This window comes from Phyllobates terribilis, unplaced genomic scaffold (genome assembly GCF_046119375.1).
Source record: "Phyllobates terribilis strain yellow unplaced genomic scaffold, ASM4611937v1 Scaffold_7__3_contigs__length_470593459, whole genome shotgun sequence".
Taxonomy (NCBI): Eukaryota; Metazoa; Chordata; class Amphibia; order Anura; family Dendrobatidae; genus Phyllobates; species Phyllobates terribilis.
Window position 1 is genome coordinate 44835858 of NW_027362767.1, and position 27973 is coordinate 44863830.

Sequence of the window (27973 nt, forward strand, 5' to 3'; positions counted from 1 at the left end):
AGACACGTACCGCGCTCTGCACGCATGTACGTCAGCTGTGACGTCACGGTGAGCCCGCCCCCTGCCCAGGGCCTCTTCCGGGTGCAGCTGGAGCCTGGTGAGAGCCGCTGCTGCTGGGACCCGGGCTGGTCATGAAGGCTGTCGTCCTCTTCTTCCTCGTCCTGTGCTCCGTGCTGCCATGGGAGGCCCAGCCTCACACTCCGGGCTCCGCGGCGCACAGCTGCTTTTGCCAGGTGAGCGCCCTGTGCCTCCATGGTTACTCCTCTCTATCACTGTTACTGACTGGGCAGCGGGGCTTCTCTGGTCCTTCAGTCTCCTGCTGCTGTATCAGATGCAGTGGAAAGGTAAAGCATGGTGGATAACAAGATGTTGTGGGAGCATTGGCTGGAGATGGGAGAAACCATAAAACCTGCAGTAGATGCATCTAAAGTTGTCACTGTTGACTTGTCCCTCGCTGTCAAATGTCCTAAAAAAAAATGTCCCACGCGATTCGTGAATTTTGCACAAAACAAAAAGAAATGCTCTTTAGGTCTTGAACTTTTTTTTTTTCTGACTTTTTTTTTGCACAAATTCCCTCATCAGATGTGACGTTTATAAACAATTTCAGACTTCCATAAAATTACTCCAGTGCTGGAGATCATCGGCGCTTAAGCTCTGTGAGAATTTAAGAAAGGTCACAATCAGCTGAAAACTTCAGGAAACAAAACCTCGCTGACAATGAGCAACATAAAAAAATAAAAGGACGCGTAAAATAGACGTAAAAAGAGTCGCAAACGGAAGAATAAACAAAGACAACAAAAAGCTGCAAATGCAGCAATGCATCGCGGCTGCACGGTCAGATTTACTTAAACGTTTTGACAGTTTTTGAGAAGTTTTGACTTTGGTCCAGTTGTCCCCTCATCTGCCTTTACTGATACTTTGTTGCATTGTCAGGTGGATTTATTATTGTGTAGGGAGTTGAGAGAGACTAAAGGGAATAGATCTGTCTGTTTAAAGGGGTATTCCAGCCACATCAGTTATGGCCTCTCCATAGGATATAGAGCTGGTTCATGAGAGGGGTAAAATGGTCGTCTTCCCTGTATGATCTACATCTACCCCCGTCATCTACAGTCCCCACAGCTGTAACTTGCATCAGATCTGGGCACAGTGAGGCGGTATTATTTACATTACCAGTGGGCTCATGTGTTTTTGCCTTGTCCAGGACTGGAAAAACTTGTCTGCTTTCTTGCAAAAAGGAAAAAAACCAAACCCATCTACAGGTTCACTACATTAAAGCTGCAGTACTAGACACAACCTATAGACACAAGTGGCGCTGTTTGTGGACGAAAACTGCCATGTATTATTTTTTTTAAATCTATTTGCCAGGGATCATCGGCATCCTGCAGCTGTTTTATTTTATTTACTTATCTAACACCATTGTTTGCACATACATCATTATCATCAATGTCCCCAATGGAGCTCACAATCTACATTCCCTATCAGGATGTCTTTGGAGTGTGGGATGAAACCCGTGCAAACACGGTGAGAACATAGAAACTCTTTGCAGATATCGTCCTTGGTGGGATTTGAACCCAAGACCCCAGCGCTGCCAAGCACCAGTGCTGACCACTGAGCCACCGTGCCGTTAAAAAGAACTACAACAACCAACATCTTGACATTCTGTGTCTGGGACTTGTAGTTATACAAGTAGTGAATGTTTGATTAGTGGGACCCAGCAGATGGACATTTCCCAGCATCCAGAATAGGGGTCTTGTGCATCTCCCCTTGTACGGGCTGCATAAAGGCTTATTGATCGCCATTCCCCCTCTCTGGTGCATTGTGGAGCGATTGGACAGCTAGCTGGATGGTACTTGCAATGAAGGGGAGTGATTTTGAGAGTCCCACTATTTCAGGAATATGCTGTTTAAATTTTTATACACACTCACTCACACACACACTTTTTCCCCCCTCTAATTGTTGTTTTCTAGGTTGCCGGATACCTTGATGATTGCACGTGTGATGTGGAGACCATAGACCAATTTAATAACAAGAAACTATTTCCTAAACTGCAAAAACTTTTGGAAACCGACTATTTCAGATACTACAAGGTAATTCCTATGTGACCTCCCCATTGATGGCTGCAGTGCTGGTTAGACTTTGGTTATGTTTGATTGCGGCACTGCCTGGCATGGGGCACCGTATTATACAGCTCTGAGACTCTCCCGCATAGGAGACTGCAGTCCATAGAAGAGAAATCGCCATGTTGCACCCTATTAAGTTTTTGAGTGTTTCATTATAACTTGGTGTTGCCCAGTGAGGCTGGTATACTTACTTTAAAAATCTATATCAGATTGGCTGTATAAAACTTTGTGAAACTTTCTCTGCTTAATCATAAAATGATTAAAAGACCGGACCCGTACAATGCTTAATTTTCAGTTTAAAATTTTGCAGCCATTCGGTGATGGATTTTCCCTGTAAATAGATCAGCCTCACCCGGTCTAAGAGATCTATTTAGCAATGTATGTAATTTGTGTTGTGAAATTTGGTGAAAGAGCCACCCTTTAAGCACCTGACTAGTGTTTTTTTTCCCCTTCTCCCAAAATCCATAATGTGTGTGTGTGTGTGTGTATATCTATATCTTTTATTTTTTTTCCATTTTTGTGGTTAAAAAAAATCAGATTTTTATGGAAGAAAGAAACAAATTTGCTTGTCACCTTCGACACTTTTTTTGCAATATATATTGTAATTAGTACAGAGATGACAGCTGTGGGGGTCCTTCATCGGATCCCTATGATTGCTGTTTTTAAATGCTGCTGTCAGCGGCATGTACTGCATCTGGAGCTCCCTCCCCACATGACGACCCTGGTGCAGACAGGGGTTAAATGAGTCTTCTCTTGTCCTGTTCTTGTACTGATGTTAATGTTATATTTGGGGTCTTAAGTCTCACTCAAATGATTATATTTGCAGGCAAATCTGAAGAAGCCGTGTCCATTCTGGAAAGATATCAGCCACTGTGGAATCCGAGACTGTGCTGTGCAACCGTGTCCCACGGTAAGTACCACCGCCCGCCTGTGCGCGCTGTCCTGCTACCTGATTGTGAATGATCTAGTGATATCGAATGACCACGTTTATTGGAGGGTTTGGATTTATAAGTCGCAGCAGCTGGAAAGCCGCAGGTATTATGATTTAATTCCCCACTTGCCTGATTCACTCCTGGGTAGGAAACCTTTCACTTACCAGCTGCTCCCGAGCTAAAGCCTCCCACAGGGAACTGTAGTTTAGCAACAGCTGGAGAGAAGTGTCCGACCTGCAGGTGATCCTGTTGTCTGAAGGCGTGTAATGGAAACTGTGCAATGGGCGCTTAGAATTATGCACTCGGGTCAAGAGACATAATAGACATGAGTGACTTATGGGGGGATAAAAGAAAGGTGAAGAATGAAATATTTTACCTTGTGTCTGTGGAAGGATGGGGGGAAACTGCAAGTGAGAGCAAGAAGATCAAAACTGGTGACCCTGAAAGGGAGGGATGCAGGCGCTTTTCTGTATATTGCCCCCATTACCAATCACAATCCGGTAGTACAGGAGTGGTTAATTGAATTTTATGAAGGGGCCTCATGAGAGATTAATCCTGTTTTCCTGCTGCACCACTCTGCGCACTGAGGCACAGCTGGCGCAATGTAGTGATGTCACCGCGTCTGCTGTGCTCTCAGACTCACATGCTCCATAATGGAAGAGGGAGCTGACGGCTCCCCGTTCCATCATTGTGTTCATCAGTATCTGCCTCCTGATGCACATGAGACGCCGGGCAGGGGGCGGCCCCCGTGGTATGGGACACCACTAGATCCAACCCCAATCCAGCTGCACCGGATCAGCCAAAGAGCCGCACTCTGCCCAAGTTTGTGTTAGTGTCTTCCACCCTGCAGTCACCAGGGACCCCCAAATAGAGAGAAGATTCTTTGCCCCTCCATCACCTTCTCCCTAACCAATCACCGCATATTCATGTCATCTTTGCTCCTATTTTTTCTGCCAACTCTCTGGTTTTTGCAACAGAAAAAAAATCTGCTGCTGCTTGATACTCAGTGTGTGCACATCGCCTAAGAAGAACTGAAATGTACAGACCATAATTTTTATTTATATATTGTTGATGTGATTATTTCTCAATTGCTATGTACTAAACTATTGTGTTTTGTTACTAGGATGCAGTTCCACCTGGTATAAAGTCTCCAGGATTTAAGGTTAGTTTTGAGTGCTGCTTTTTTTATTTTTTTTTTCCCAGTACCTTCCTAAGTGGCTGTGTTGTAATCTAAAAAAAATCTCATAGCCTTCAGGTCTTTACATTATAGAATTGCAATAAAATGTGGATTTTTATAAGATCTGTAGCACGACAGAGTCCCTCACATTAACTGGTTGCGGAAAGCACAACCACATAAAACGTCGGGCAGGTCGGCCTATTACTATGCAGGGAGCCGGCTATAAGAGCTGACAGATTTCTCTATAGATTAGGAACATATGGGTTTATTACCGGATTACTGTATACAGTCCTGGAAGCTGCAAACATCACTGCTTCCTCTAGACCCAGCGGTCATTGGATTGCCGGATGTCCAGAGGGAACAGAAGCTGCCGGGTGTGAACTCAGCAGCTCTAGCCTTAGCGTGAGTTATTAAGCAAATTTAGATACAGGAAAAAGCTGAGGAAAAATATATATTTGTCTCCCAGAAGTACTTTATGAAATTATAAGGGGGCACAATATATAAAATATGTTTATAAAAAAAAAAAAAAAGAAAAGTCGCTGCCATTCTGAAACCCACATGTCCGATTTAATTATTAAATAATTGTTACAAACGTGGAACACAATTTAAAGTGCATAAAAAAGAAAAAAAAACTTAAAATGCAAAAGAATAAACCTCCCACATATTTGTTTTTCTTTACATCCACTCATTACCACTGATATCAGTAAAAAAAAAAAGCCTCTTTTTGTAATGTTTTATTTTTCTTTTCTTTGGAAGGCTCGTCATCTTAATGTGTTTTCTAATTAAAGGCCAGAATCTGTAATAACCTATTGAGTTAAATTTTACAATGGTATTGTGAAGAAATATTCCATCATATTATTAAGATCTAATCATGATAATTTTATTCGAATGTTACCAATTTTCTATAAAGTTTGAGATCGCCCAGAATATTTGGTAATTGGTGCTCACTCCTCTTATGTGAGGCTTAGAAGAAGTTGATTTAAGATTTTGATAAAGAAACCTTTTTTTCTGTGTATATTAGGCGGCCACTGTGTCAGCCATGTTGTTTCCTTTCTTTGCAGTGATGATGATGGTATCAGCAGCGCTCGGATTACCCACATACATAACATAGAAACTGCTGACAGTGCACCTGTGGGGGGCGATAAACAGAAAGCGTTTTGGGGACTGAAATAATATTGATGACTGGTGAATGATTGTTTTGTGTAGATGTCTGAAAACTAAAGCCAGGGTGTCAGGAAATGGTAGAAAAATTGCTGAAAGTGGTGTATTTAAAAGCATATTATTTTCTATTAGGCCTGGCATGATGGGAGTGGTAGTTCTAGTTGCACAGCTTTGAGCCCTCTGTGTATGTGGTGTGGTAATGGATGTTTGCAAGGGACTTGACCCGGCTGGTGTGTTTGCTGTCATTGTGACATCTGTGTGTGTTTTGTCATTTTCTTGCTTGGTTTGCGTACATCGTGGAGGGCCGTCTGTGACCCCGCAGATCCATATCCTGCAGTAATGGCTTCTTTCATAGTCATGATGGGATTTTTTTATGTTGTAAGAGGAACTGTTATCTCTTTGCAAAACTTCCTTCCTCCTGATTATCTGCAGCAGTAGAGACCTGTCCTGCTCTTGTAAACTGAGATTTTCAGACGGCTTTTTTTTTCTCTCTATATACCGTATTTATTTCAGGAGAGTAAATACCATATGTACCTTTCACAATTTCAGGCTTTTGATACTAGAACAAGGAGATATATTTATTCTCCTCCTTAGGACTGTCATTACAGCTCTTATCAGTTGTCACCCATCTTTCCCCCAAACTGTGCATTTTGCATTATTTTTTGGGGGTCTATGGAAGAGTTTAAATTATTTGGGGATTTTTCCAGGCTCCCATGAGATCTGTGAGTCGCCCATCAACTTTTCACGTATTTATACCTTGGGTCCCGATTAATCTTGAGAACCAAAGGAGCGAGGTCTCAGCTTCTTATTCTCGGCATAGCGCTGCTCCCACTGCACAGGGATTTGCTACAGAAGTTTTTTGGAGTGAAGGGGGAAGTTGCTGTATGGCACAGGCATAGGAACAAGATATGGGGTCACTGTGGAAGCGCTCAGTAACCTGATATAATTGTGTTGGTGAATTATGAATGATGCTTTGTATGGTTGATGTCAGCTGATAGCACATGACACAGCTCTGGCCTGACACCTGGTAGAATGTAGAATATATATATATTATACACATACACACCATGGTGTTAATGGGTTTTTCTTTCTACACACTAAATGGGTTATAACTGTTTGATCGGTTTGGTCTTGCTCGTTGCACTCCCCACTGATTGTCAAAATGGGGTCTTTGTGTCCTCTGGATGGAGCTCAAGTTGAGTTTATGGTATGATGCACTATTCAAACTTATGGCATGGACTAACTCGGATGAGCACCGCGCTGAGGTTACTTTGTAAGTGATAAAGCTCGAATGAAGCATTAAAGTGCGTGCGTGACCTCCGCTCCGCACGTCTCCTCCTGGTCAGTCTGTAGATCTCTCTTGTGTGACCTCCGCTCCGTGCATCTCCTCCTGGTCACAGTCTGTAGAGCTCTCTTCTCTGTCCTCCGCTCCGTGCATCTCCTCCTGGTCACAGTCTGTAGGTCTCTCTTGTGACCTCCGCTCCGTGCATCTCCTCCTGGTCACAGTCTGTAGGTCTCTCTTCTCTGTCCTCTGCTCTGTGCATCTCCTCCTGGTCACAGTCTGTAGGTCTCTCTTCTCTGTCCTCCGCTCCGTGCATCTCCTCCTGGTCACAGTCTGTAGGTCTCTCTTCTCTGTCCTCCGCTCTGTGCATCTCCTCCTGGTCACAGTCTGTAGGTCTCTCTTCTCTGTCCTCCGCTCCGTGCATCTCCTCCTGGTCAGTCTGTAGGTCTCTCTTCTCTGTCCTCTGCTCCGTGCATCTCCTCCTGGTCACAGTCTGTAGGTCTCTCTTGTGTGACCTTCGCTCCGTGCATCTCCTCCTGGTCACAGTCTGTAGGTCTCTCTTGTGTGACCTCCGCTCCGTGCATCTCCTCCTGGTCACAGTCTGTAGGTCTCTCTTCTCTGTCCTCTGCTCCGTGCATCATCTCCTGGTCACAGTCTGTAGGTCTCTCTTCTGTCCTCCGCTCCGTGTATCTCCTCCTGGTCACAGTCTGTAGGTCTCTCTTCTCTGTCCTCCGCTCTGTGCATCTCCTCCTGGTCACAGTCTGTAGATCTCTCTTCTCTGTCCTCTGCTCTGTGCATCTCCTCCTGGTCACAGTCTGTAGGTCTCTCTTCTGTCCTCTGCTCCGTGCATCTCCTCCTGGTCACAGTCTGTAGGTCTCTCTTCTCTGTCCTCCGCTCCGTGCATCTCCTCCTGGTCACAGTCTGTAGATCTCTCTTCTCTGTCCTCTGCTCTGTGCATCTCCTCCTGGTCACAGTCTGTAGGTCTCTCTTCTCTGTCCTCCGCTCTGTGCATCTCCTCCTGGTCACAGTCTGTAGGTCTCTCTTCTCTGTCCTCCGCTCCGTGCATCTCCTCCTGGTCACAGTCTGTAGGTCTCTCTCGTGCATGTGTGACCTCTGTTGGGTGATCGCCCTGGTGTGAGCCTTAATGGAGGACATATTGGTTACTAAGTGACAAATTATCTACCGTGTGCAGAGATTGCATGTTGGTTACATGTAATAATTAGGCAGAATTGCCAATTGAGACTGTAGAAAAGCTGAATAGCAAAAGCTCCTATGACCGGATTGAACGTGATGAAGAATGACATCGCGTGGGGAGCGTTATGTTTGGCGAGTTAGTTAGATGAGCTGCTCTGTGGTCTGTCGCGGGGGAGGGGAGCCTCCATAGGCAGAAAGCCATTGCCCCGGGCTACTTGTCTTGTTGGTATTTGCTCACGTGTTTTATTTGCAGATTACATTGTTAATAATTACCGCTACAAAGTGCACAGGGAAAATATGGTAATTGTGTTTGGCTGGCTTGTTGCCTCCATTAATATTTACATTGATTAGTTACCATGGTGATGACACTAAATCTATTACACGTCACCGGATATTAGTGTTAGGATTGTGCATTTCCTGCACACGAGGGAAACTACAGATACATTACTGAGATGCCACTCATACTGCATTATATAACAACTGCAGTCAGAAGTCTGCTGATCACAGGGGATGTTTGTATTTTGCAAATTGTCCTCTATGAACCAGATAATCTGATGTAGGGAAGCAAATATTCTCCTGACTGCACCAGCAGAATAGCGAGTGCAGCTCTGGAGTATAATACAGGATGTAACTCAGGATCAGTACAGGATCAGTAATGTAATGTATGTACACAGTGACTGCACCAGCAGAATAGTGAGTGCAGCTCTGGAGGATAATACAGGAGGTAACTCGATCAGTAATGTAATGTATGTACACTGTGACTGCACCAGCAGACTAGTGAGTGCAGCTCTGGGGTATAATACAGGATGTAACTCAGGATCAGTACAGGATTAGTAATGTAATGTATGTACACAGTGACTGCACCAGCAGAATAGTGAGTGCAGCTCTGGAGGATAATACAGGAGGTAACTCAGGATCAGTAATGTATGTACACAGTGACTGCACCAGCAGAATAGTGAGTGCAGCTCTGGAGTATAATACAGGATGTAACTCAGGATCAGTAATGTAATGTATGTACACAGTGACTGCACCAGCAGAATAGTGAGTGCAGCTCTGGAGGATAATACAGGAGGTAACTCGATCAGTAATGTAATGTATGTACACTGTGACTGCACCAGCAGACTAGTGAGTGCAGCTCTGGGGTATAATACAGGATGTAACTCAGGATCAGTACAGGATTAGTAATGTAATGTATGTACACAGTGACTGCACCAGCAGAATAGTGAGTGCAGCTCTGGAGGATAATACAGGAGGTAACTCAGGATCAGTAATGTATGTACACAGTGACTGCACCAGCAGAATAGTGAGTGCAGCTCTGGAGTATAATACAGGATGTAACTCAGGATCAGTAATGTAATGTATGTACACAGTGACTGCACCAGCAGAATAGTGAGTGCAGCTCTGGAGGATAATACAGGAGGTAACTCGATCAGTAATGTAATGTATGTACACTGTGACTGCACCAGCAGACTAGTGAGTGCAGCTCTGGGGTATAATACAGGATGTAACTCAGGATCAGTACAGGATTAGTAATGTAATGTATGTACACAGTGACTGCACCAGCAGAATAGTGAGTGCAGCTCTGGAGGATAATACAGGAGGTAACTCAGGATCAGTAATGTATGTACACAGTGACTGCACCAGCAGAATAGTGAGTGCAGCTCTGGAGTATAATACAGGATGTAACTCAGGATCAGTAATGTAATGTATGTACACAGTGACTGCACCAGCAGAATAGTGAGTGCAGCTCTGGAGTATAATACAGGATGTAACTCGGGATCAGTAATGTATGTACACAGTGACTGCACCAGCAGAATAGTGAGTGCAGCTCTGGAGGATAATACAGGAGGTAACGCGATCAGTAATGTAATGTATGTACACAGTGACTGCACCAGCAGAATAGTGAGTGCAGCTCTGGAGTATAATACAGGATGTAACTCAGGATCCGTACAGGATCAGTAATGTAATGTATGTACACAGTGACTGCACCAGCAGAATAGTGAGTGCAGCTCTGGAGTATAATACAGGATGTAACTCAGGATCAGTAATGTAATGCATGTACACAGTGACTGCACCAGCAGAATAGTGAGTGCAGCTCTGGAGGATAATACAGGAGGTAACTCAGGATCAGTAATGTAATGTATGTACACTGTGACTGCACCAGCAGAATAGTGAGTGCAGCTCTGGAGTATAGTAGGATACGTAATGTAAAAGTATGGATATTGCAAAGTGTTTCTACAAAAGCACTAGAATTTTACTTAAATGTGTGGTGGTCTTTATTCTTCAGCCCTCTCTGATCTCTTGTTATCTCTGCCATCTGGGGTCTGTCCTCGGTACATGTTGCTGATGCAGATGGGCACTAGGCGGTTAGTCGGGCTTTTCCCCGTACTTTCAGAATGACTTGTATTCCGTTACTTTATCAGCAGATCAGTTGTATTTGGCGTTTTACATAACTGCATTTTGTTCCACCCTCAAAAAATTCAAACAAATTGACAAAAATAATACAAGAAACCCTTTCAACTTAAAGATACGGTAATTGTATATCTGAAACTTGGCAAACTTTTTCTAAACCCATGAGACTTGTGCAGCACCGTGAGGGTGTATTCTCAGTCATATTGCCTTTTTTCTTGCCTGTGACCTGGCCCACAACCTCCATGCATGATCCTTAACATTACATATATTTGAAGAAAGTTTTATCACCTTTTGTGAAGGTCATGGAAAGTGTAGCTTGCCTTTATGTCCAGCTGTTCTAGAAAGATAATGGAGGCGGCGGGGCGGCTGCCAGGAAGATATCATGGCTATTTTGTAAAGTATAAGCCATGTTTGTATGTGATCCATTGCACCCAACCCCTATGGGGTAAGTCAGGAGGGCTGGCAGCAGTTCCGGGGCTGTCAATTATTATTGTGGTGTTTTTCCTGCACTGATACATTGTAGCAAACGGACAAACCAGGAGAGGGATTTGTGGTGGGATATCGGACTCCTATGTAATTGTCTAGATGAGACGCCACCCATGTCCTCAGATTGCGGTACTGTAGCTCCATAGGGCAGAGCTGCAGCACCAGGCACGTCCTGTGGGTAGGTGTGATGCGTGGCTTTTTTTTTTTTTTAATTTTGCTTTAGCATCACTTTTTTTTTTTTTTTTTTATGCGGTTTGATTTACAGTACACAGAAACTGCAAATGTGGGCAGCGGAGAATTGGAGTGTGAGAAGGAGAAGAGGCTGGGGGCAGTGGATGAATCCTTGAGGTGAGTGACGCTCGAAGGACCCATTTCAGATAATTGAGGCCGTACCTTTTGCCGGGTATTAAACCTGTACTAGCACGCTATCGAAGACCTTGTGCTATTGGAGTTTTGCTGCAGCGGGATCTTTGGGTAATTTATACATTTCACCAACTTAGTGTTTAACCCTCTAAGAGATGAAATAATCACCGACTATGCAACAAATATAATCATGCAAGTGGTGTAAATGCAAAATGTAAACCTTTATATGCAGCTCATGACTACTTGCAAAATCTTATTTTTGCTCTTTTTTTTTCTTTTTTCTCATTGGCCATTGTCCAGCTAATGTTTAATATTTTTTATGTTCGATTTGTTTGTAAGTTCGTTGTTTTTTTTTTTTCCAGTAATGTATTTAATGTGTGGAGCGTTAAGGGACCTTTTTTATATAATGAAATTTATGCTAACTGATTATCCTCTTGCGTTTGTTGGTCTCCCTTTCCTATTGTGTTGTAGATATAATCTGTATGTCGGTAGTGTGACGCATGTTATTTTTTTCTTTTTACTTGCAGTGAAGCGGCTCAGGAAGCTTTCTTTCAGTGGAATCAACATGACGATTCCACCGATGATAACTTTTGTGAGCTCGATGGTATGTGACCATTGTGTTTTTTTTTTTTTTTTCTCTTTTCTATATTCCATAGAGGAAAGTATTGGTGAGAATATTAAATCTTATGACATGTACAGTATATTTTTGCTGAAATGAAATAAAAACTAGATTAAAATAGGAATGGGAAAGCAAAAAAATGTTAAAAATAAGTTTGCAATTAAGTTGCAACTTAATGAAAGCGATTGTTGATGACTGTACATCTCTTCCCCATTTTCAGATGAGGAGTCACCGGATGCAGAATACGTCGATTTACTCATTAACCCTGAACGTTTCACGGGTTACAAGGGATCTGACGCCTGGAAGATCTGGAACAGTATCTACGAGGAAAACTGTTTCAAGTAAGTGACTATTCAGAAAAAATAAAATTCAGCTTGACCTGCTCCTGAGTGAGGTTTTTTTTTCCCCTCTTCTGTGCAAGCTATTACAAAGACTGTCCTGTATTCCAATACAGTCAATGCAAGTAGACAAAGATAAGGGAACTGTTCAGTGTGCTCTCCACTGAGCAAATCTCCTTGTTTGCCTATTCAGATAACCATAAAACATTGTGTGTAATCCAGGACTTCCAAATCAAACATGTGAAGTAGACCAAGTAGGAGGTGCAAAGTTAACCCCCTGGGTTAGAAATGTTTGGATAGAGTTGTTACCTGAAATTCAATTTACTCCTGTGAACTGCATAAAAACTCCAAAATCTGTGATTTTGATTTAAGACTAGATAGTAGCAGTGACTAAAAGAAACTTTGCAATTCATCATATCCGAGAAATCTGCTTCTTTCCCCACTTATGAGCCACTTCTCCCCCTCTCCTTGCTTCATAAACTTATCATTCAGTTTGAAAATCTGTTCTTCTCCAAACAAGACAGTCTACTGTTCAGTACTGCTTTATAATGTCTGAAATTGACGCCATATTTTTTTGGGGGGTTTTATCTTTCCTTAGAGATCAAAAATGACCCAGCTGACGTCAGTTTTCTTGGCACTGTTGATTTACGGCTCATCGGCAGGGCTCGCACATATAGAAAAATATGCATATTGTTCCTCAATTAGCCCTGCCGCTTATAATATATGTCTCATCACAATCTAATTCGTAGAAATTCCCCTATTCTATATTTTCTTTCTGTGCCTCTGCGTCCAGCGGATGCCTGGGGATGAAAGGAATGTGCAAATATGAAGGACAATGCTATTCTAATGAGTGTGATCTATTTCCTTTGATCCTTAACAAGCTGTTTCCAATCTATTCAATTTTTGTACTCTTTATACGCAATACACATCTTCCTTCAGTCACTTGGCCCATATGTAAACCTGTGTCTATGCGTCAACACATGTCTCAATTACCTGTCAATTGTGCAGCTCTTGAATGTTAATTAACCTGGTTGACTAAGATTGTCACTTCTCTTTGTACATCGCCATTTTACATAAAGGCAGCCTTAGATTGCTAGCTCCTGTGTCCTTACTGCAAATGGGATAGGGCAGGAGGGAGAGGGATTTGGTATCAGGTCATCTGTTGCTGGGACTGTCGGCTAGCTTTGCCTCTGCAATTTCATGTGGCATAGAGATGTTAATATCTTCTACAATACATATTTCTATGACCTCTTCCATACTGCTGCTGCTTCTGAACATGTGCTTCATAGTGACGTTAGAGCAGTAGTCTCGTGTGTGTTGCGTGCAGTAGACGTCCTAACAGCTAGTCTCCACTCACTAGCTCAGAGACAAGTGAAATTGGTCATTGAGCCTCCAGAGGGGGGAGAATTAGTAAGATACAAGTGATATAACGTCCTGAAATTGTTATTAATCACCTACAAAGCTTATTCTGAAGTTCCCTGTAACGACAGGTGCACTTTAAACATTTAATTTCCCTTGTAATCCTTATGAAATTCTACAGACAAGTTGCCTAACTTGGTAAATTCTTATCTTGCACTGACTTTTGACCTCTGCCTTTTTTTTTTTTTTTTGACCAGTTACACAAATACTGAAAGTCAAAATTCTTCTGGCCCCCGTTGTATTTGTGTGTGGCTAACGTCAGGATCTACTGATGACCTTCTGTGGCTAGACAGTGTAGAAGTTTGGGGATATTGGATTCCTGTATACCTGATACTTTGTTTCTTAGTTTTTTTCTTTTTAGCAAGCCATTATCTGAAAAGTTATACATTAGCAGTAAAATTCTTGTGTTGGCCAGCTGGCTGCTTTGATTGTTCAAGTCTGTTTATAAGAGACCGGTCAGTGGCCTTGAAACTAAAAAGTGGTGACTGACTTTTTTTTTTTTCCTTCCATGCAGTAGCAGTTGAGCTCCTGGAAAGTTTGCATGTAGACAAGATTACGGTATCCTAGTGAAACTAAAGCCCCCGTCTCACATAGCGAGATCGCTGCTGTGTAACGGTTTTGGTGACGCAACAACGACCTCACCAGCGATGTCGCTATGTGTGACACTTTGCAGCGATCAGGCCCCTGCTGTGAGGTCTCTGCAGAATGTCCTGGACCATTTTTTGGTCGTTGCTCTCCCGCTGGTCAGCACACATCGCTGTGTGTGACCAGCGGGAGCAGCGATCAGGCTGGTAACTATGGTAAGCATCGGGTTACTAGGGGCGCACTTAGTAACCCGCTGTTTATCATGGTTACGAGCCTGCTAAAGTGAGCGGTAACCTCCCGCTCACTGTAGCAGAGTGGTAACCATGATAAACAATGGGTTACTAGGAGCGCGTGTGCCCCTAGTAACCTGATGTTTACCATAGTTGCCAGCCTGCTCCTGCTTCAGCAGGCTCGTAACCAGGAGCAGGACATCGTGGAAAGATTCTTTCCACGAAGTCGCTGCTCCCCTGATCGTTGGTGAGCCTGCCTGTTTGACATCTCACCAGCGACCACATAGCGATGAAGCAACGATCCCTGACAGGTCGTATCGTTGTCGGGATCGTTGCAGCGTCGCTAAGTGTGACGGGGCCTTTACAGTAGAAACTTTTAAGTATTGTCTTTCAGCAGGCTTCCTGCGGCGGTCCAGGCACTGTTGCTTAAGCTGACAGCTTGCTGCCCACTGATTGGCTTGGGTGGGACTACGGCAGCCAGTAGTACTCAACCATTTGGCAGCTTTTCTACATACTTCTGTATACACGGTCACGGGAAGTCTATGCCAGGAAGGTCAAGCTCTGCAGCATCTGGCAGAACAGCACAAAGTTCCATCGGCTTTATATAGCTGCTAATGGGAGATGGCAAAATAGCAGCAGAAAGACATACAGATAGTTGTTTTACTGTTAGTATATTCCTTCATTTCTGTTTCATTAATGTACCCTACGTGTGTTGTGTTTTTTTTTTTTTTTTTTTCCCTACCGATCTCCCCTCATAGGAAAATGATTTTTGCAGTAATCATCTGATTTTCTAGTGACTTGCAACATTGCACAGCTGAATATACCTGTCTATAATACTGATCTAGAGTTTGCCAGGTGACGGGAGAAGCAGGAGGTTGTTCCACGGCAAGTGGTTGTAAAATTGCAGAAATGGCATCATTCAGTGTTTCTTTATAGAGGAAAAGAGATGCAAGTTACCATTTTAACATCTCACTTCTGAGAAAATCCTCAAATCTCCAATGAGCAAGTATAATGGTGAACGTAATGGAATACAAATGCAATCGCTTATTCTGATGAAGTACTAATCTTGTGGCTTATAATTGACTTGATAATGGTAATTTTGTGGATAAAAACAAAAAACCATTCTCTTTTGAGGTGAATTTCTCAATGGTTAGTTTTTTTTTTTTTTTAATGTATTGCAGCATTTTCAGCACATTACATAAGTTACTGTCGCCTTTTGCCATCTGTTAGATTGTGGAAGGATGTTGTCATTACGACAGTCACTTCTCCACCAGCCATGTCCCTGTATCAATGCAGAGTAGATGATGATTACCTTATTACAATTTATTCCCCCAATCTTACAAAGTGTGATTGCTGCTATGTCGTTGGTGTGAACTATCCTCTTTACTGCTACCATGTTAGCACGTATTCCCATTACAAGGGGGAGTTGTAACTGCACTTGTCATTGTGCTGCATCCCTTAAATATGGTAGCAGAATAGTGCCGTTTAGAGGGGTGTTGATATAGCCTATGGATAAAATAAAATTTTAATACAGCTGATTAATACAAAGCCGTCCGAAGCTCGACAACAATCTCTGTAGTCAATTTTGACCAGCTTAATTATATCCGATCACTATAAGACTGTGTGCACACCATTTTTTTGAGGTGTCTTAAACCTGGTCCGTTCCAATTGCTTGGTAGGAAAAAATGTCACTATTTTCAAGCTTCTACTGATGTAAAATGCTGCAATCTATCCACTGTCCATCAGAAGGCTACAAAAGAAACACTTTTGGTGGCAAAAACTGTTTAGAGTATGTGCACACTTAATTTTCAGGTGGATTCTGTCTGGAACCTGCTGAAAAATAAGAGGAAAAAAACAAAATGAACACATGCCCAGCAATGTCAAAATGACTTGCTGTGCATTTGTTACGTATTTTGTCACTTCTTTTAACGGCTTAGAAAGCCATGGAGTGGATAAGTGACCTGTCTGTTTTTTTTTAAATTTTTTTTTGTGACTTCTGCTTGGAAGCAGCCACTTTTTTTACCTTCTATATAAAATGTGTGCCAAAAAACATCTAGAAAGATGCTTCAGGCATAAAACCACCACCATTTTCCTATAGCAAACGTGATGTGGGTACGACAGGGTCTAAAAGAGTTTTTGGAGCTGAAGTTGAGTGGAAACACTCAAATGTCTTCTAACAGCAACCAAAATAACAGACAAACCTCCTCAAACTTGGGGTTTCTGCTGCGAAAAATGAGCAAAAGACTGTGCACAAACCCTTTTATGCTTTAAAAACTCTTCAAAACTGCGTCAGGAATCTAAGAAATCCTCCAAAAACTCTCCAAAGGGAAGTTTTCTAGCAGAATCCAGTCATTTTTTTGACTTCTAAAAAACTTTGTATCCACATACCCTAAGAGCCCTCAGTAGATGTGCATGGACGATACCCTCGTGATCATGGCCTTCATTTAAAATGACACAGGGGAAGATTTGCAAAATGCACCACAATTCTGGTTTAGAAACATATGCATTTTAGACACTGGTTATAGGCAGTCTTAAAAAGAGTGCAGCAAAACAGTCTCCTAAAATGAGTCCGGTTTATTAATGGTGTGCACCGTTAATTTCACGTGTAAAGAAAGTCGGCCAGAAGTTGGCGCAAGGAAAATGTTGAAGTTTCCCACAGCGTGCACCAGTGTGATAAAATTATAGGAGTATTCCCACATCCAAGAACCTATCCCAATATGTAGTAGATGTAATATAAGCAAATACCTTCAATTAGTAATGTAGTGTAGTTCTCCTGATTCACTATGTTGCTTACCCCATGTGTAGGGCATTGCAGTAGCTTAGGTATCACCATGGTTTGGACCACTAAAAACTAACTGACTGTCACTATATATGTGGTTGTAACCATGGATATCTAAGCAATTGCAATGTCCTGCACTTGGGGAAAGCGACAGTGTATCAGAAGAACTATACTACACTTCTTATTGGATGTATTTGCTAATATTAATGATATTATTCCATCTACTATATATTGCGATAGGATCTTGGAGATGGGAATACCCCTTTCTGTCTTTTGTGTTTAGTTTTATGTTGTTTAAATGTAGGACAGGATTAATATAAATTGCTCCAGTTTGTAGGATTATGTGGTAAAAAGGACCACACAGGGCCAGGTGTGTATTAATTTGCCCCATGAGGGGACTTCCAGAGGAGGGTTGGGAGGTATGATGTTTATTGCGACCATAAGTGGTATTATTGAGCATGTCTAATGTTCTATTTATTTATAGACCCAAAGCGGTAAAGAGGCCGTTGAATCCTCTGGCGTCTGGACGAGGTAAATAAGGGATCTGTTTTGCTAGGCCTCAGGCCTAAACATTGTTCTAAGAAACCATGTCAGTGTTGCCCATAGCAACCAATCAGATTCAAGCTTTCAGTTTTCCAGGGAAGGGTTTGAAAATATAAGCAGGGATCTGATTGGTCGCTGTGGGCAACACTAACCTTTTCTTCTTTTTGAGGCCTAATGTGATTTCTGGTATTATGACAGGAAATAGTTTTGTCCAAGCAGCAGAGATAATGGCAGCTGGTGACACGAGATGTAATCTTATGTAGTCACATAGCATTCCTATTTATTTATAGTCCCCACAGTAAATATAATAAAATTTATAAGATTGGCGTCCACTTAAGGTTTCATTCAAGTGTCCATTGTTTTTAACATTTTTATTTTTTTTTCCCTACGGCTAGAAGGCGTACGCATTATAGTACATGGGGCTGTTCATGTTGGTGTCTTTGCATGAAACATTTGTCCACCAAAATAAATGGATTAAACTGAGACAGCTGTGTTTTTTTCTTTTTTTTTTTTTTCATCCGAGTCACAGATCAAAATTGCCCTTACAAGTCTATGGGTCCATAAAAATCTGGGGAAAGATGGGGTAGCAATCAATATGACTGCGATCACTGCCTCTACTGGGATAGTCACCCATAGTCTCACGTGGAAATGTGCCATCGAGTAGCCATGGGCAAGTTGCTTAGATCTAGAGTGGTAGGACCTGATGAACCTACCGCTATTGTCCTAGGTTTATACAGAGGTGGCAAGTTGTGTTTTCTGGAAAGAAGCCGAGCTTGCCGCCCGAGGCGAGGTTCTCGCAGGTGTTGCCCATTGTTTTTATGGGATGTTTGTTACACAATAAATAGAAGAATACGCTGTGTCATACAACCACTATTATATGGCTGTGGTCTGATATATTTTTCTTTCTTTTTCTTTCAGGTGAAAACGACGGTAAGGAGAATATAATCTAATATTGAGCCTATTTCCAAGAATCTTTCAATATGAGTCGGTTTCTGCTGAAAAGCTCAGGTTTTCTTGAATTTGCCTCCAGCTACTGAGAACCTGTTCACACACTCAGGATTTGACAATTAGATCAATTCAGAAAATTCATATTAAAACTGCAATTAAACATGTTTATGGTTTTGAACCCCCCCCCCCCCCGTCCTCCGGCTGCAGTTTTTTTATTTTTTAAAATACTGTCCTTTACTCCTCCTCCTCAGTTCCAGTTCAGGGCTGCTCCTGGTATCTGTTGTATCTTAGCGCAGACATCGCATCTGCAGTCAATCACTGAATTTAGCGGCACAAGACACTGAGCTCACTGACTGGCTGCAGTGCAGGCAAGAACCTACATCTGGAGCAGTGGCAGAGACTGTGCTGGACCCGGGGAGGGTGAGTAAAGAACTTTTAATTTTTCCAAACCGGAAAACCCTTGTAATCTGCATCTAATGCAAATTTTTGTCTGTTAAAAAAAAAAAAAATGAATGTGGAAGTAGCATTGCTCATCTCACAGATGCTGCATGCAGAACCGGGCTGACTAGCAGCATTAGTTTGCACCTCTGTGCCAAAGTTCTAGTGTCGCCTTGGATTTCTGCCTGAAATCCTCTAGTTAGTAAATAGCTTTTGGATTTCCTGACTTCTTTTCCGTGACAATACCTTTATATATGACCTGGTTTTGCTAAGTATGTAAGGTATCCTGTATCAATAGAATAGGAAACAAATTGGTTGTTGGTGGAGGAGGCACCTCTTCTGCTCCATTCATCATCTTAAGGGCTTGTTCACACATTGCACTTCTGCAGTATTTTTCAACAGCACGGTCATCTGAACAGTCCAATGGAGCAACAGTGGTCAATGTGCTGTCCATGTGAAATGTGCGTATGTGTAATATACACATATACATACAGCATATATATATTATATACAGTGGGGAAAAAAAGTATTTATTCAGCCACCAATTGTGCAATTCTCCCACTTAAAAAGATGAGAGAGGCCTGTAATTGACATCATAGGTCGACCTCAACTATGAGACAAAATGAGAAAACAAATCCTGAAAATCACATTATCTGATTTGGAAAGAATTTTTTTTCAAATTTAGGTGGAAAATAAGTATTTGGTCAATTACAAAAGTTCATCTCAATACTTTGTATCCTTTGTTGGCAATGACGGAGGTCAAACGTTTTCTGTAAGTCTTCACAAGGTTGGCACACACTGTTGCTGGTATGTTGGCCCATTCCTCCATGCAGATCTCCTCTAGAGCAGTGATGTTTTGGGGCTGTCGGTGGGCAACACGGACTTTCAACTCCTTCCAAAGGTTTTCTATAGGGTTTAGATCTGGAGACTGGCTAGGCCACTCCAGGACCTTGAATGCTTCTTATGAAGCCACTCCTTCGTTGTCCTGGCGGTGTGCTTGTAATCATTGTCATGCTTAAAGACCCAGCCATGTTTCATCTTCAGTTCCCTTGCTGATTGAAGGAGGTTTGCACTCAAAATCTCACGATACATGGCCCCATTCATTCTTTCATGTACACGGATCAGTTGTCCTGGTCCCTTGGCAGGGAAACAGCCCCAAAGCATGATGTTGCCACCCCCATGCTTCACAGTAGGTATGGTGTTCATTTGGATGCAACTCGGCATTCTTTCTCCTCCAAACACGACGAGTTGTGTTTCTACCAAACAATTCTACTTTGGTTTCATCTGATCATATGACATTCTCCCAATACTCTTCTGGATCATCCAAATGCTCTCTAGCAAACTTCAGATGGGCCCTGACATGTAATGGCTTAAGCAGGGGGACACGTCTGGCACTGCAGGATCTGAGTCCCTGGCGGTGTAGTGTGTTACTGATGGTAGCCTGTGTAACGTTGGTCCCAGCTCTCTGCAGGTCATTCACTAGGTCCCCCTTGTGGTTCTGGGATTTTTGCTCACTGTTCTTGAGATCATTTTGACCCCACGGGGTGAGATCTTGTGTGGAGCCCCAGATCGAGGGAGATTATCAGTGGTCTTGTATGTCCCATTTTCTAATTATTGCTCCCACAGTTGATTTCTTCACACCAAGCTGTTTGCCTATTGCAGATTCAGTCTTCCCAGCCTGGTGCAGGGCTACAATTTTGTTTCTGGTGTCCTTCGATAGCTCTTTGGTCTTCACCATAGTGGAGTTTGGAGTGTGACTGTATGAGGTTGCGGACAGGTGTCTTTTATGCTGATAACAAGTTCAAACAGCTGCCAGTACTACAGGTAATGAGTGGAGGACAGAGGAGCCTCTTAAAGAAGTTGTTACAGGTCTGGGAGAGCCAGAAATCTTGCTTGTTTGTAATTGTACTTATTTTCCACCAGAATTAAAAAAAAAAAAAAAAAAAAAAATTCTTTCCAAATCCGACAATGTGATTTTCAGGGTTTGTTTTCTCACTTTGTCTCTCATAGTTGAGGTCTACCTAGGATGTCAATTACAGGCCGACCTCATCTTTGTAAGTGGGAGAACTTGCACAATTGGTGGCTGACTAAATACTTTTTACACACGTGTATACATGCACACGCGCACACACATACATGCGTGCATATATACATAAATTATATAATATATATATATATTATTTCTTAGGACAGCACTTGGTCTAAAAATACGGTTGTGTGCACGTAGCCTTTTATATAGCTTAAAAGTATATCGCCATCTGCTGGCTGACTGGTGTATTGCATACTTTTAAACCTAGTAGATTGATTCTGATTGCTAATCTCACACAAGTGTTTTTACTGAAATGTTTTAATGTCCATGTGATTTGCAAGCTCCAGATTGACTAATAAGAATTGTATTTGGACTGGATAATGATTTCATCCCAGTGCTCATTATGTTCATCTGACCATTTTTACTGCTCTTTTTGCAGAGGTCATGTTTTACAGCTGGTTGGAAGGTAGGTCCACTAGATTTGTAAATTAAACTTTTATATATTTATAGTGCACCCTACTCCTTTGTTATCGATGGAGCCCAACTCTCGATATTTAATGTCCTACAAGTAAAGAAATTGTCTGGTCCTCTTTCAGTGAGCCGATCTCACTATGGAGGATCGTGGCTACTCATCCAGCGTAGACCACGTGTATACAGTAGGGACAGACAAACTCCATTTGATTATTGTATCCTGGATTTGGTGCAGGTTTGACTTAGTTTTGCATTCTACATGGATGGGTTTATTTATTTTTTTTGGATATGTAAACTTTTTTGTGTCCGTTCAGGTCTGTGTGTTGAGAAGAGGGCTTTCTACCGGCTCATTTCAGGATTACATGCCAGCATCAATATTCACCTCAGTGCACGATATCTGCTGCAAGGTAAAGACTGTGCCAGCCTAAGGCCACCGCTCCACTATCAGTATTTGGTCAGTATTTTTTCTCAGGAGTGGGAGCCTAAACCAAGTGAGGAACAATCAGAGACAAGGTATAATAGAAACAAGTCACCAATTCTGCATTTATCACCCACTCCTGGTTTTGTCTCCCACTCCTGAGAAAAAATACTGACCGAATACTGAACAAATACTGATAGTGGGGCCGTGGCCTAAGGGCTAAAAGATGACTGTTGTATATAACCACATTGTATCCTATCTCTTCATGGTGGTGACGATGGCTTTACCTCCACATTGGAGTGTAACACTCCCGATTTAATTGCCCTGTGATTTATGTTCTTGTTCAGACACGTGGATGAATAAAATCTGGGGCCACAATATCACAGAATTTCAGATCCGCTTTGATGCTGCACAGACTCAGAATGAAGGCCCGAGAAGACTGAAAAACTTGTATTTCATCTATTTAATTGAGCTCCGAGCAATTTCCAAGGTGCTGCCCTTCTTTGAGCGTCAGTCTTATTTGCTGTATACAGGAAACAAAACACAAGACCTGAAAACAAAGAACCTTCTGCTCGATATTCTCCGGGAAGCCAAGTAAGTCCTGCCGTGCTCACGGGGGCTTTGTGACCCTCACGGGGGGCTTTGCCTTCTGCATCAGAGCTTTGTATGCCCTGCAGGAAGATTATACTCCATAGCTCTGGGTAGTTGGATAGGTATTATATCCAGTGAGTTCAGGATGGTCCAGGACACACCAGTGTGGTGGACTGTAGCCCATTCACAGTATGTTGTGTGTGGTGTTTTTTTGTATATAGCACTAACCTATTCAATAGCGATGTATTCTCTTCTGAAATAAATCACTGCCTCTTCTTCCCATTTATTGTAGAGATTTTCCTCTGCACTTTGATGAAAACTCCCTTTTTGCTGGGGATAAGAAGCAAGCCGACAGATTAAAGGTAAATGAATAGCGAGCTCTTCAGTCACCGACCTGCACAAAGGACAAGGCTGATGCAGTTTTGTGTTTTGATCACATGAATGCTGAAGTCCCTACTATCCTACTACTATTTGGATAGACTGCACCTGCAGAACCGGTCATTTGATTTATGTTGCCCAAACCACAGGTTGCATTAATCGGAGCCTTTCTGCACTATTGCAGCCAAGTGTGTCTTATTCTAAAACGCTTTGACGTTTCAGAGGAACAACGGTTTGAATAGCCGACCGGGGACCGCAGGGACAGACGAGATGAGTCCGATGTGGTTCCTGGCCAGATTCTCCGTGCCCCGTCCAAATGATTGACAGGTCTCTCTCTGTGCACAAATGAATGATCTGTCAGTCACCTTGAGCAGTGTGGAAAGAATCCAGCTAGGGACAGTATCGGACTAGTCACATCTCTCCCTATGATCCCCGGCCGGCTCTTCACACTGTTTTTTCTGAAACGCCAAAGTATGTCAGAGTTGAACATATCTGGCTGCACTTGTGGTTTGAGCAGCGTGAATTAAGTGACAGGTTCCTTATAAGACTGCATTTACATGTTGTGCTACAGCATGCCGGAGCGCCGCAACACCCACTTGCAGAGGCAAATATGCTCCTGAGTTTGCAGGTAACAACTCGGTCATGCCACCAGTTCATGCACTCATGTGTGGTCGTGGCTGTTGGGTGCATACAGCAGTTGCATCATGTGATGTCCGCACAAGGCCTCATTCAGACATCCATGATTTTTCTCACACATAATACCACGGACCATCGTTAATCAGTGTTTTGCTTTCAGAAGCTTCAGCCGTTATTTTTTATTTTTTTTAATGCGTGGAAAAAAATAAAAATAAAATCTATAATTTTCAGTTTTTCCTGTACATTGCAATGTTGCTCAGACGGCACACGGACTGTACACTGATGCCATCCATGTGCGGTCTGTGATTTTTCATGGACCCATAGACTTGTTTGGGTAATTTTCTTTTCTTGACCTGGATCAAAAATCTCCTTGATTTTTTTTTTTTTTTTTTTTTTTTTTTTTGGGTTTTCTTTCTGACACATGAACTGCTCCATACAATTATAAGGGATACGTACTCTGTCTGTCTATTAAAAAAACACGGCTAGAGCTGTGAAGAACGGACGTATGAATGAGCACTAAAGGAGTTGTCCTGGTCCAATTGGGTCCAAGCCTGGTCGTACTTTAAAATGGGTAGATGAGCATTACCTGCCTGTGGACACCCCTTCTGCTCCAGTGCTGCCTCCCCACTACTAACCCAACTGGTTTTCCTGTCCATATGATGACTCTTTTATCTCCTATAGGACGACTTCCGACAGCACTTCCGAAATATCTCTAGGATAATGGACTGTGTTGGCTGCATTAAATGTCGGCTTTGGGGGAAGCTGCAGGTGGGTGGTCTGACATAGGATGCTACATTTTGGTTTGGGCCTTACATCTGAAGTCAGTGTGGTGTAGTGTGTGTAGTTTTTTTTGGGGGGGGGGGATTTTACTGCATCTGCTGGGATGTTTCTCTGCTGCACTTCGTGGATGGATCTGCTGTTGGCTGCAGTTCTCCATCTTTGTTACTGGGCCCCTCCGGGCTACTTTCTGTTCCCTGTAGATCACATTATCCTATAGTCATCCACTATCCTCCGTCCAGCAGCAGCGTGGCAGTAAAGTTATGGTTCACTAATTTCCGTTCTCCTTCCCGCAGACTCAGGGGTTGGGTACAGCACTAAAAATCCTTTTCTCAGAAAAACAACTTCAGCGCATGCCGGAGACCGGACCTTCATATGGATTCCACCTAAAGCGTCAGGAGATCGTGGCTCTTCTCAATGCTTTCGGCAGGTGGGTGCTTCCTCGTCTAAGGGGCAAAGTTAGTTAACGGTGTATTAGAGCCCTCCTGGGAGATTGTAAGCTGATGGATGTCAATAAGATGGTTCCCAGTCCCTGATGGCAAGCTTAGATCCTAAAAGTAACGAGGCATGACGCATACTAGAAAGTTCCAAAACTTTTCATTTCCTGTAAATCAGTTTTTATAGATACTGGAGTCTTAGACCCTTCAAAAACCACACCATTATTTATCCTGTAGGGTGAAAAAAATATAATTGCTGTTCTTTTTTGTTTTTTTTGCTCATCCAGCCTGTTTTTAAGAGCGGAGTTTTTGTTTGTCCCCCCCTACTCCCCAAACATGATCAGAAACCTATTTTAGATCAGTATGCTGCTATATCAGTGTATTTATACTTGTTATATTATTTGCACATTGAGCCTTTTTTTTTTCTCGCAGGATTTCTACAAGTATAAAGGAGTTAGAAAACTTTAAAAGACTTCTACAAGACGTGTGACCAGAACTGGAAGAGGATCCAGGAGGACAGAACTTTTTTTGCACTATCGAGGCCCCTCTACATGTTTGACAATAACTCTTGGTCAAAGTCTGAGAATTTTTACATTCTCTCTGTGAAAACTGATCCTTGAAGGACCTGCCTGTGTATATTGTAAAATAAATGCTTCAGATTTTTCTATTCTGCGTGACTTTTAGCTGCACTTCTACCCCATCTCCGGATGAGGCGCGAATAGCTGCTTTTTTAAAGATGGGATAGAAAAACCTATCCTAAGACGTTATGCCCTGTATACTTTGCCCATTTCTGTCAATTATCCAGCCCTTATATTTTTTTTTCTGCATCCGATATTTTATATATATTGGTTATAATTTTAGGGCAGAAAACCAAACAAAAAAACTACTCTTGGTTGTTGATGGCTGTAACGCAAGCCTTCTCTATAGCAAAGAGCTATCCGATCAGGTGCAACCAAGCGGTAAAATGCAGAGCTGCCCTATTAAATGCAATTTTAGATGTAAGTAATTTTTTTTTTTCTGTGAATCTGTTCTCCGAGTGGGAGGGATTGAAGGAGTTGTACATACTACTGGTACTCAGGGACCACTAACAGTTCAGATTCTTATTGTTATCCAGTTTCCGTGCAGTCCGAAAAAAAAAAAATGTATATATCCGCATGATTTCGCAATGTCTTGTTTACCAGGCATAGGATTGTACTAAGGCTGCCCTCTAGTGGTTTAGTAATGCAGATCCAAAAATTTATGTCCAGTTTCAACCCCTACCACTAGATGGCAGGAGAACTTGAAATCAAACTTTTCAAAAGTTACTTATTAATGTCTGCATGTGACTTCTTCTCATTTTGTTCTTGTTTTCCTCTAATTTTTATCCTTTTTTTTTTTTTTTTTTTTTTTTTTATCCATTCCATTGTTCTTATGCTTTGTACTAGGATTTCAGCACACGCTATCTGTATATTTATGGCATATTTTACTGTTTGACTTGTCATTATGACTTGAATTTCTTGCAGCTAATACTTTTAACACCTCATCTGAAGAACAAGCTTTGAGAAACAGGGTAATGATAGTGTAAATCCTCACAGGACTAAGATGCTGCGGATTACTGAACTAGTACTGGTGTATAAATATCATGTACTGTACATTGCTGCGAGAGATGTTGGTGTTGCAGAAATAAAAATAATTACACTGCACAATAAAAAAAAAAAAAAAAAAAAAAGATCTGCAGGTTAAGGGCTTGTTCAGACAAACGTATTAAACAATCCGTATGCAAAACTGAGAGCAGTCGGACGGCACCGCAAGCGATGCAAGTCCATGTGGTAGTTCACATGACTGTTTTTACACACAAGTCGATGGTCTGCATGGAACGAATCGCAGCGTTTGCTACAGTGATCCGTATTCTGGATCAGATCTGTCCAATGATTGCGTAAAAAAAAACCTGATCACCTACGGGTTACCATGTGTAAACCATGCGTTCCTCATGGATCCATTACTGTTGTTAAGCTGGGGAAACTGGTTTAGACCTTATATTAAATTGTTCAAGTAGAAAACTGATGAAGAATGGATGCTTTTTGCATATTCTCATGTGAACTCGGCCTTAGCGGCAGCAGTCTCTAAACGCTTACTGGCCGTCCAGTTACAATGTAATCCCAATGATATATTCAGCTCTGCTACATCTGTAGGTATGAGGCTGGGGCAGATGAGTTTTTATCAAAAAAATAATTTTCTAATTTAAAAAAAAAAAAAAAATTTCTCTGGTTTATACATCAACAATATAAAATTATTGTTCTAATACAGTTGACAGTTTCCAATATTGATTGCAATGGATCGGTAGAAAATGGATGCAATACAGATGGTGTCTGTAGTATTCACCCCCACTTCCTACGAGGACTTTATTTCCCCCATAGTTTATAATAGCCCTGTACAATTTTAATGTGATCCGCGCAGTTATGTTCCATATGCTTGTCTGAACCAGGCCTTAGATGCACAATCATGCTTGGATCCAATGAGCGAGTACCATGTAGTATCTATGCAGAGGCAAGGGTATTGTCAATCCCCCTATTGGCTTTAATCAGGGATCCTATAGAAAGTTTCTGAACCTTTCTCCCCTGTTCAGCCAGTTGTCAATCCCTTGTATGTGCATCTTTGGGCTTTGATCTTATTTGGCCCCCATACTTTATACTGCAGCGCTAGGCGTCAGATGCCTGGGTCACTGGATTAGTTTGTTCACCAAAATAATTTAAGTGGCTATATAGAGTAAGGATTGTTCCAGATTGTAAAAAAAACAAACAAACAAACTACAACTCCCAGCATGCTTCATACACATCTGCGTGAGATGAACACCTGGCCAAACCAATGACGTTCCGGATTTCACTCTCTAAATGCTTGCAGGCTTTGAGGAATGACAGGCTTGCAGATAACAGGACTTGTATAAGGTCCAGGACCTTTGGGTGGGTGTGGGGTCTTCTAATGAAACAGCCATATATTAGCGCCTGGCCGCCATCGCTGCTCTGCAGCTCGCTGTGGTATGGAGCGTCTGCAATACCAGGCGACACAATCACGTTCTGCGTACGAGAGCTTGCAATCTACGGCCAGAACAGTCTGCACCATTTTATACCTGTATGTGACGTTTGTGTATTTATTAACCCCTTCCCCTCCAACTGTACAGAACTGTTACAACTTTAGCACATTGAAATAAACTTCATGTTGATAACCATGAGA

General features: G+C 42.3%; 1 protein-coding gene across 1 annotated transcript; it reads left to right on the forward strand.

Moving 5' to 3' along the window:
- The first annotated feature begins 29 nt into the window (after positions 1 to 29).
- ERO1A (endoplasmic reticulum oxidoreductase 1 alpha) lies at positions 30 to 27971 on the forward strand. The gene is made up of 16 exons (XM_073638471.1): positions 30 to 233; positions 1968 to 2087; positions 2947 to 3030; positions 4176 to 4214; positions 11030 to 11112; positions 11655 to 11731; positions 11967 to 12087; positions 17582 to 17628; positions 18559 to 18570; positions 21495 to 21521; positions 21841 to 21933; positions 22292 to 22538; positions 22828 to 22897; positions 24231 to 24317; positions 24623 to 24756; positions 25196 to 27971. The coding sequence occupies exons 1-16, from the start codon at positions 132 to 134 to the stop codon at positions 25251 to 25253; spliced, it is 1401 nt and encodes a 466-aa protein (XP_073494572.1). The 5' UTR covers positions 30 to 131; the 3' UTR covers positions 25254 to 27971.
- The last annotated feature ends 2 nt before the right edge of the window (positions 27972 to 27973 follow it).

What these genes read in the sequence shown, in the direction of transcription:
- ERO1A (XM_073638471.1), top strand. Translation starts at nt 132, where the DNA reads ATGAAGGCTGTCGTCCTCTTCTTCCTCGTCCTGTGCTCCGTGCTGCCA. An exon ending in CTGTGCAACCGTGTCCCACG is followed by an intron (nt 3,031 to 4,175) that starts GTAAGTACCACC and finishes TTTTGTTACTAG; the next exon opens with GATGCAGTTCCACCTGGTAT. An exon ending in GCAGTGGATGAATCCTTGAG is followed by an intron (nt 11,113 to 11,654) that starts GTGAGTGACGCT and finishes TTTTACTTGCAG; the next exon opens with TGAAGCGGCTCAGGAAGCTT.